Source organism: Crinia signifera, chromosome 1, assembly GCF_055691185.1.
Source record: "Crinia signifera chromosome 1, ASM5569118v1, whole genome shotgun sequence".
Taxonomy (NCBI): domain Eukaryota; kingdom Metazoa; phylum Chordata; class Amphibia; order Anura; family Myobatrachidae; genus Crinia; species Crinia signifera.
This window is the reverse complement of record NC_139217.1, coordinates 259,930,498-259,941,382: the sequence shown is the minus strand read 5'-3', so window position 1 is coordinate 259,941,382 and position 10,885 is coordinate 259,930,498. Positions and strand designations below refer to the sequence as shown.

The following is a 10,885-nucleotide window of genomic DNA, read 5'->3' as shown; positions in this document are numbered from 1 at the left end:
CACACCAACAGTGCAGGTTTTGTATATATCCAGGCTTGAGCACAGGTGACTTAATTAATATCTGAGGGATTCTGATTAAACCATCTGTGCTGAAGCTTGGATATAACTAAAACGTGCACTGTGGGTGTGCCTTGAGGACCGTGGTTGGGAATGCCTGCCCTACAGTATATGGGCAATTACAGGAAAGATTCATTTTTCATTTATTACAGTACTGGATTAAATAAAAAATGGTGTGTTGTGTTCAGACATGGGCCATTCACACAGTCTCCTATATACCAGGGTTACACGGAAGATAAGTGGTTGTGGAAATCAGAATGGTAGCAGTGCAGGCCATAATAAATCACAGCTCATGCCATAAGCCCATTACAGATAGTTGTAGCCATATACCTTTTCCCCTAGAACATTCCAGAAAGAATGAGAGCCACAGGAACTTTAAGGTCCTTTTATAAATTATATAGAAATTTGACATTTCTAGTCTCTTGCTGATTGGCTTATTAATGTTCCATGCAGTGTAAATGGCCTGATTTTCAACAGGCATGAATTACTCAGAATCATAATCTCAGACGGAAAATATACACACATACACATACACACACACACACACACACACACACACACACACACGCACAGATGTATAATGTTATTCCCTTTCATACAATGAGTTAAACACACAAGAAGAGGCCATACATAATTCTTCATTAAAGGCAAACAGATGCGGAGCATTACGAATTAACTTTTAATTCTTCCGTAAACGGCAGCTTTTCTGAACACCTGGATAGTTCTGCCACAAATATAATCTTAAACACACCAAGGGGATGTGCTGCCCGGGCGAAGTATGAAGAGGATGCTAAGAAAACCTCGCCCATATGAGGCACAGTTGCATGTGTGGCTCACTCTTTTGGTGCCAAATTAGCACTGAAAATAATAGGATATGTTTTATAAAGTTTGGCAGCCCTGAAGATTACCTGCTCCTGTTGGTTGCCATCTTGAAAACTCTCTGTACCATACAAGTAAACCAAGCAATGTAAGCCTTGGAGAGGTGATAAGAGAAATATCAGTGCTAATTGATTAACCCCTTCCTATCAGGCAGGTTTTGGTTCATCAGGTCAAAATAACCTATAGTAGGATAACAGGGAGATTCATTACGAAACCTGTACTTGGTGGTGCTGCCATGCATTAGAGAAGAGGATAATTAGTCCTAATTATATGCTGGAGGATCGGGAGAGGTAAAACAAGCCCAGAAGCCCCTCTTTCTTCTTTGTGCTTAACTAGGGCCTTGTCTTTTCACATCTGAGATAAGGAATGTTTGAAGTATAAAAATGGTATTTACATGTGACCACAGATGCAAAGCCCCCTTGTTCTTGGAGCTGGCTGTTACCTCACCTCTAGGACTCTCTATGTCACAGGAAGGGGTATTTAAGATTTATCATAAATTAGCAAAAAACATTGTGTTGTTTTCACGTTACCTCCCAATGTTATTACCACAAGAAAATATCTATATCTATTTTGCTTATTCTTTGTACAAGGCTGTAGAACTCTGTACCACTGCCCACATTGTACCCTGTGTGTCTTAGTGGTGCCACAATATAATAGAACAATTTAAAAAGCATACCGCGAACTTCTCCTACATTTTCCTAAAAGCCCCTCCTGGACTTTTACATTAATACTGTGTATTATGGGAATGTGATATACCACTCAATTTCCCAGTCCTTTCTTAAAAAGACTTAAAGACAAAAACGTATAATGAAAAACAGCACTTGTGTCTTCTTAATGATTAATGACCTATCATTGGCATCTCAATATATGGCACAGCTATGTGCTTCAGGCCATTTTAGCAACTCATACCTGTTGTCCTCACACAGTGGAGGCAGCCATTTTGTGGACTGAACCAATGCTAATGAGACTACCGCATATCAATTTACTATTTGCTAGCAAGATCGATAATGCATCATTGATGTCTCTTCAGTAATATTAGAGGCCCCAAGATGGCTGCATTAACTGTGTGTAGGCTATGGGTACATTGAATCTGTAAACCCTAATCTGTGCATGTACAATGTGCAAATGACTTGAATAAGTAGTAAGTAGTCTTGCAGTGTGGATTGCTTGATAGAGCTGCAACTTGTAAGGCTCATTTATAAATGGTAAAGAGTACAGGCCAGCACTATTACTGTATCTGTCTGACCTGTTTGTCTACCGAATGTATTTCTAGGTGCTTACCTAATGGATGGTAGTTGGAATGGGCAACCCCAAAAATTGAAACATGTGCTTAACCATGTGGATCCACCTGTAATTTCAGGTGTGTCAACTATATGGGCTCTATCTGTGCTTATTTCTGTGGACTTATAGGACAATGCTTTTGTAACAATACTTAAGCAGGAGTCAGTGTGATGTGCAACACATCACATCGCAAGGAAAAATGAACACTTTGCGATTTGAACTAGATGCCATGCAATCTGAACTAAAAAGTCAAATTGCATGCGATAATCGCACCGTGTGGAGACACCTTAAAAACTTTGTATTCATAGGATAATAACACTAATGCTGGAATACAATGAACTGTCACTTTAGTCTGGCCTACCCTTTTCATTTATTTCACATTTTATATTTTCCTCCTGAAGTACTGGTCTGTTTAGCCTTACATGTGCCATAAATCAAAAGTGAGGGAATAATGATACTCTAACTGATGTGTGCTTGGATCTTGTCATTCCATCTGATTGTGCGTACATATACGGGTACTTCTTTACTTTCACGGCGCCAGCATGGCGCCGGGCGTACTTCCGGGTTACGCTCGCCACTAATTAAGTTAAATAAACGGAGTTAACGCCATGCCAACATGGATAGTTCATACCTTCACTATCCATGTTGGCATGGAGTTGATTTTAATTAGCGTGGCGAGCGTAGCGAGCCACCGAGCCCGCAGCGTGGGCGAGCGAAGCGAGCCCCGCAAGGGGACTCTGACGCGCGGCGCCATGCTGGCGCCGTGAAAGTAAAGAAGTACCCATATACGCTTATCAGATGTGTAACAGGAAGGTGCTAAATTCCTACTGACAAGACAAGGCCAGATCTACACCAAAATCCTGCAAAAAGGAAGTGGTTTTATGCAGGACTGCCCATACATGTAATCCGCCCCCTTATCTAATTTAAATAATCCTATTAAGCCCCCCATACACGGTCCGTTCATCGGATCCATTCTGTGCTTAAACAGCACACATCGTATCGAATCGCATCCCTTGTGCATGCACTGCGATCCGATACGATGTTTACCTAGTACAAAAAGTATGTGCAGCACATACTTTTTGTACCGTACTATGTGATGCGCGGGAGCCTGCATCGCATAGTACAGAACGGAGCCGGTCCACAACGGACCGTGTATGGGCTCCTTTACTCTTATTTTGTAAGCATGTGCACACATGCCCCGCCTAAACTCACAGAAAGGATGGGCCCGATTCAGACCTGCTTGCTAGGCTGTGTATATTCGTTGAGTAAATCCCCACATTAACATCCGCCGAATTGGGGGCAGGCGCTGACATCATGTGACATCAGCCGTCCGCCCCAAGCAGGCATGGACACCCAGCGTTTTTGTGAGCATGCCCATAAAATGCTGGGTGGACCCCAGCGCCCACCCCCTGCCCTCCACTGTCACTGAGTAAATGCTCCAGTGAGTGTGAGACTCACCAAAGGCGTTCGTTCTGGAGGTTTGCACATGCACATATTCGCACATGCTGAAACCCCCACCATCGGGGTCTAGGCCGATTTTGGACCTGAACAGGTCTGAATCAGCCCCAATGTACATTTAGTTAGCACCACAGAGGTGCACGTCTTGGCTTACAAATCCTTACAATAACTCATAGAACAGTTTCCATAGTAGGGGCATGACTTTAGAGAATTTGCGTTTGCACTCTTACAGATTCATGAATGAGCCCTATAGCCTTACAAGACCCTGATACATGCACCCACACAGCAGACTTCTCTTTCCTGCAGTAGGCCTCCATACACCCTAATTACTAGACATAAATGTGATTCTGAAAAAGCAGCTGTGGCAGTATGGAGACCATTCTTGGTATTATTAGGCATATCCGTAGATTCTTAATTTCATGTAGTTGAAGATTCTCTGTTATACTAAGCATCCAAACACTCTTGCTAATAAAAGCATTTAACTCCATTAACACAAAGGGGAGGCAAAAAATATCTGTTGCGAGAACAAGGCATGGTTGTAGATACAGGTTCCCCCCCACGCAGCAATACTGAGAGGTTAAATCTTTATCAATCCTGAAAGACACAGAGCAGGGTTTTGGAGCAGATGCAAAAGTCCAGCCCTTTTTCTGGGGGGCCAGGTGTACGAGCAGCAGCAGAAAATGGGATCTGCCCTGTAAGTGTGGGCGACTTGTAAACATGACCTTTGAACTCTGCTGGACTCCACTCCTGCCCACCCAGAACACCCTGTCCTCCGCAAAGAAAATAAATTCTAAAACACAAAATATAGCAATGATTTCAAACCATCCCACGTTGCTCAGCCCTCTAGCAGTGGAATGGGTGTGGTAGGTTGCACAGGGCCTCCCCAATAAATAAATATGTTCATATAAATAAGTAAACAGATAGTTCTTTGCACTGCAAATCTGTAGCCACTCTTATGGAGGGGAGTTAGTCACCCCATGTGTCTCTGAAATGGGTATCGCCCTGTACCCCCTCACATATTTGGTCATTTGAGGGAGGTCATCAGGTGCAAGTCTGTTCCGTTATGGGTGGTTTCTCCTGGGCGTTCAGCAGACAGACATAGAACACTCACAAGACACAACCTTGTGTTTAGGTAGCTTGGTTCTTCCTGCTCCTCACCATAGCCAACTTTTGGTCCTTGGGTGTGGGTGAGGGACAAAGGTCAGGAGGCTCAAGGGCAGGAGGGAGTGTTTAGTGGTAAAAAGTCTTCTTTTCCCATAATCCTGTAGGATAGGACTGAGGGGGGTCAAAGGTCCATGGTGTACCTGTAGCATAAAGAAAATATTGCCAAACATTATTATTCTTCATCATGGAGTTACAGTGGTTAGAATAGCTGAAATGGATGCTGAAATTATTAACAATGGTCTAGTATCTTACATTGTTCTCAAAAATAATCAGGAGTGTCCAAGAGTTAATGCCTACCTGTATGACCAGGAGGGGCCTTTTGGTCCTATGTATGGTCAGTATGGTTGGGTTGTGTCCTTGGGCCTCTTTAGCTGGACTTTCAGTCTTTTCATTCCTATCTGAAAGCCGTTCATGGCCTGAATTGCTGTCTGAGCGCTTGATGGATTATCAAAACTGACAAATCCTGTAGCGATATGTTAGAAAAAAAGATTTCAGTTTCAGAAAAATAAAAGGTTAAACAAAGCATGATCTTTCTCATTGGTATGATTCACCGTTGTTTGGTTTTTTTCCAACTCACCAAAACATTTGCTTTGATTGGTTGCTCGATCCATGAACACTTTGGATGAAATTATGTTTCCAAAGGGAAGAAACATTTGTGTCAACTCATTATCACCAAATTCCTGGGGCAGGTGATAGATGAATAGGTTACAGCCCTCTGGCCCTGTGAGGAGAGGGAAGCAATATGTTATACATTTTGGATAAAGGCCAATTAATTAGGACTGATCGCTTGTAGTGCTGACCCATTTCTGTAGAAGTGTATGCTTCTGGAAAACACCATACCTATATTACAAAGGATACAACTGTATAATGTTCAGTGCCACAATCAAACAGATGGCATATGATATTTTCCTTTGAAGCTATAAATACTTCTATTTTTGAAGGCTTTCTTACTTGGCAGCATTTTCCTATACCTTATTAAAACTTTTGCACAGTACTATAAGTACAACTGCAATTATACAGACTGGAAGCACTAGGCTGTGCCAACAAGGGTTGGTAACACTACAGAAGAGAAACCAACAGCATTGGATCCACTTGATATAGGGAGTTATTCAGACCTAATTGCATAGTGAATTCGGAGGCGTGGTGATAATCAATATACTGCACATGCATATGGAACATAGCACGCAAGCGCGAGGCCATCCTATGATAAAATCCTGTTGTTATTTTTTTTTATCACTGGCCGTACGCAAGGTGATTGGCAGAAACTGGCATTTGCGGGTGGTAACTGGCTGTTTTCTGGGAGTGTCAGGAAAAATGCAGGTGTGCCCAGGAGTTTGAGGGGAAGCCCTGTGACATCAGCTCTGACCCCGATCGTCCTGTTTCTATCTCAGCTGTTGACTAGGTCCTGGGCTACACACAGAATGCACACACTGGAAAAATCATTCAGTGGTGAGCTAATTTACAGCTAATAGTTGATCCAGCTAATTTTCGCAAGCCATGGAAAGCAATTCGCAGGCCGGGGTGGGATTTAACGCCGGTGACGCAGCATATATGGGATCGCAGGGTCTGCAATTTATCAAAGCAGTGATCACGTCTGAATTGCCCCCATAGTAACAAACAAACTTACAGGGGTTAGTATAAGGCTGAATTCTTGAATTACACTAACAAAAGAAATGTGGCCATTCCCACAACCCTTGCAGTGGATGTGTGTTAATATCCAAGCACATCTGGATCACTTTAAGTGATGGGGCATACCATTGCTTAGAACCATAACCATTGGTATCCAGAGCAAGCTGAGACCTGTATTGTTCCAAGAATGAATGCAATTAAAATCACACACTACATAAAAATGTATTTTATTACAAATAAAACTCTTACACTCAGTGACCGTTTTTACCTAGGCCCAGGTAAAAACTGTCACTGTGCTCAAAGTGAAGCCTGATACAGTCTGTGAGACTGCACTTGCTTCACTGTGACTGGCAGTGACTTCCTATTGGAAGTACGACCTGCCAGTCATCCAAGGCAGTTCAAGGGTCAATAGACAAGAAATATAAAAATACAAAACTGCAACTGTGCGCATAGAACACTCACAAGACACAACCTTGTGTTTAGGTAGCTAGGTTCTTCCTGCTCCTCACCATAGCCACCTTTTTTTTTTCATTCAATGGTTTTTGTTTATTTCAATTATTTTCTACATTGTAGATTAATACTAAAGACATCAGCACTATGAAAGTACACATATGGAATTCTGTTGTAAATAAAAATATTTTTTTATTTTATATTCCTCAAAGACCTAAAACCAATTGAGATGGTTTGGGGGTGAGTTGGACCGCAGAGTGAAGGAAAAAGCAGCCAACAACTGCTGACAATCCTCTGGGAACTCCTGGAAAACCATTCTAGGAGACTAGCCCATGAAGCTGGTGAGAGAATGACAAGAGTGTGCAAAGCTGTCATCAAGGCGAAAGGTGGCTAATTTGAGGAATCTAAAATATAAAAAATATTTTGATTTGTTTAAAACTTTTTGGTTTACAATATAATTCCATATGTGTTGTTTAATAGTTTTATGTCTTCAGTATTAATCTACTGTACAATGTAAAACATAATTGAAATAAACAAAAACCATTGAATGAGAAGGTGTGTCCAAACTTTTGATCCCTACTGCATATTTATTTTTATTCTTTTTTGGTTATCCACGAGGATCAATGCATCTTGAAGCGCTAGTTAAGTAGAATCCGCTCTTTATTCCATCGCGAGGTGTTCCTTCCCTCTGGGCTGCTTCTTTGTCTTCTGTAGGCTGAAGCAGTCCATAGAACCAGGGATATGCGCATGCGCAGTACCAAGGCTGATACTGCGCATGCGACAGTTCTTGGTACCTGTCACCTGCATTGTACAGGCACTGGGATCTATGGGCTACTGGCGATGCAGCACACATAAGCTGGGGGCAGGTGCATGCATAGTACCATGGTCAATACTGCACATGAGCAGGTGCCAGTGATCTACATTATACAGGAGCCCGGGGCCACAGAGGGGAGAGGGAGCAGCATGTGAGTACATTCAGCAGGCTTTATGAATGTGTTGTGAATGCTTGATATTGGGGGTTATTCAGACCTGATCGCACGGTTGCTAAATTGCGAAACCCTGAGATGAGATAACCACCGCCATAACAGAGTGAAATCTCACCCTGTGCAAGGCTGTGAAAGCTTGTGAAAATATTTGCAACTCACTCACCACCGAATGATTTCTCCAGTGTATGAAGTCTGCGTAACCCAGAGACTACTCGGCGACACACACTCTCCCTGAAAATGACTGTGCACGTCTGCATTTTACCTGACACTCCCAGAAAGTCTGGATATCGCCCACAGATGCTTTCTATCAATCCACTTCCAAACAGCTTGCAATTAGAAAAGACGCTGGATTTTTTTTACAGAATTGCCTCCAGCATGTGCGAAATGATCCGTACGCATGCACAGTCGATTGATAATCAGCCGGCCTGTAAATTCACATCCCAGCTATCAGGTTTGAATAACCCCCATTAATGGCCATGTGTACAACCCTCACAGAATAATGCTGTTCATACACTTTGATTCATTTGCCGGGTCACTCCACTGGGCGTGTGGCGTGAGGGGAGACTACCGCCGGCCGGATGATCATGGCACCATCATAGGAGAGCAGCGCATTGTGCCGCCGGGTCACTCCATGGGGGGGAAGGGGGCTATCCCAGCCTTGCGAGGAGAGACCGCCGCCAGGTCACTCTACTGGGTTGCGGTCGCTGCTGCCGCTCACCTCACCTGGCTCCAGGGTGGGGGGAGGGGGGGGGGTTACACCTGCTCCGTCCCAAGTGCCACCCTCCAGTGTCCTAGAGCTGCTTAGTGGTGGCACCGTCCCTGTCTGTAGGCGGTATTGCTTGCATTCTGGTTCTGTCCGTTTGTCTGCTCACATTGTACTCAGGCACTACAGCGACTGCATCACTTACACCTCAGCCACTGCGGTTCACTGCCCAGTGCTTGGTAATTCCATCTCCAGTGCTGTGGTGGTCATGTATACTATCTGCCGCAATGGTCCCGTGCTGGTCACACACAGTAATGTGCTGAGTGTCTATTGTTTGTCCTGTGTGTCTGGTCCTTCCTTTTGTGTCCCAGTCTGACTTCAGCATCAGCAGAGACAACACGGGAAGGAGGGACATGTCCCCTTACCTTTCATACTGGCCAGTACCCCGGGAAGGTACTGGGAGCAACCCTGGAAGCTAGCAGGGTTTAAATCACGGGGGCATTGGTCTCGGGATTTTGGCCCGGGGCCCTTTCAAGCCAGCACTAGACCCAGGTTGTTCACAGGGCCAACCCGGGAAGTTTTGTCTGGTGTGAAAGGGGTATTAGGCCCTCAGTGTGCACTGTGGTCTGACTTCAGGGGTAGGGTCTTCCATGTTACCCTCTTTTTATTTGTGCCATCTTCTGCTCCATGTCGGCCGGCAGTTTCTCTGTATGAATAAACAGTGCAGCTTCTGGCTTGCATCACACAATGAGCTATCATGCATATTGTAGTACAGATTGTGAGAATGAGTAGTGTGAGAGGTTTCCATCAGGGCCTTACCTTCACGTTGCTGCAGGATAGGAGGAGGCTGAGGAGTGCTGTGTGTGACAGGCGTAAGAGCAGCTGTGGGATAAATTGCTGGTGTGGAAAACAAAAGGAATGGTGAACTGTGGGTGTGAGTCAAAACAAATGTCATACTACTCTATATTTATAACCACAATGGCACAATGTATAACATCCCCCTGAAGAAATACACAATCACTTATTAAAGAAGGACTAAAGGCCCCCTAAGGCGGGTGCAGAGAGCTGCCTGTGGTGAGAGCGGGGGGAGGGCACATTAAAACCTTTATCTGGTGCCAAGGGACCGAGAATCCCAGATTTTCAGTTCTTATCCACTGAAATTGGACTGTGGAGGAGGTTAGGAACAAGACACAATGGTGTATTAAGAATTACATCTTAAACCTGTACCACCTCCTAGAATGGTGCAGATCAGTGTCAGGACACTGCTGAATGTCTGCAGCACATCACTAAAAAAGTTGCTTGTGGTTTAAAAAAAACCTAAAATAATATATTTTGATTGAAACATATAGGTCTCAGCACTCAGAGCCTAATTCAGAGATGTACGCATACCCCGTTTTTACACATTTGTGTGATCATCGACCAACTGAGCATTTGTCTTTGTAACCAGCGCTGGTCGCAAGGCCGCAGGTGAGCATATCAGTACAAATCCAGGTAGCCGTGGCACTTACATACAGTTGCTGTGTACACATGCACAGCTGTAGCGGCATTAGTATACATCTCTGAATCAGACCCTCCGTTTTTTACTGTATTGTTTGTGCATCAAAGAGATGATTGTAATATAATTTATGTCACCTTGGAGAGTGACAAATTGGAGAGAGATAAAGCACCAACCATGTGGCTCCTAAATGTAATTTTGAAAGCACAGCATGTTTGAGCTGATTAGTTGATAATGGTTCAGAACTGTTCACTGGGCTGCGTATACTTGCTGCCTAGCAAACAGGTACCGCTGCCCCGCTCCAAAAGAGATAATGTAATTTATTATTATATATATAAAAGAATATATATTTTTTAGCTCAGTTATTCCACTATAGGACAATGCAATAAGCATTTTATATAAATACTTTGGATGATTTCAGCAATCAAGTTCCGTTTTTTCTCCTAGGTTCTTTGAGCATAAATACCTGAATACTGCTGTACCCCGGTGAAGGAAGGGTGCAGGCTCTCCACTGTCAGTGCAGGGCTCTGGGCTACGGTAAGTGACGAGAATGCAAAGATTAAGAACAATCACAGTAATAAGGATATCTATCTATGAGAAATCTTCAATTTCATCCTCCCCTTTCCAACTCACCTGGGTATGGCATAATACTATTTGTGTAAATTGTGTCCAAAGCAGGATGGCTGCCTGGAAATGGGACAAGACCTGGAAACCCATTGGTTAATGGTGCAACCAATCCAGGTACAGCTGCGGTGCCAATTACAGGTGGAGAATGCAATCCTG

General features: G+C 43.7%; 1 protein-coding gene across 1 annotated transcript in view; it reads right to left on the bottom strand.

Annotated features, from left to right (window-relative positions):
* Positions 1-722: 722 nt before the first annotated feature.
* CELF5 (CUGBP Elav-like family member 5) overlaps positions 723-10,885 on the bottom strand; it is a 129,962-nt gene continuing 119,799 nt past the window's right edge. Inside the window, exons 8-13 of the mRNA XM_083181472.1 lie at positions 10,736-10,882; positions 10,569-10,634; positions 9,427-9,504; positions 5,417-5,560; positions 5,137-5,302; positions 723-4,979 (exon numbers count right to left, since the gene is read on the bottom strand). Coding sequence (XP_083037598.1) covers positions 5,175-5,302; positions 5,417-5,560; positions 9,427-9,504; positions 10,569-10,634; positions 10,736-10,882 — 563 coding nt within the window. The 3' untranslated portion in view covers positions 723-4,979; positions 5,137-5,174. The remainder of the gene's footprint in view (positions 4,980-5,136; positions 5,303-5,416; positions 5,561-9,426; positions 9,505-10,568; positions 10,635-10,735; positions 10,883-10,885) is intronic.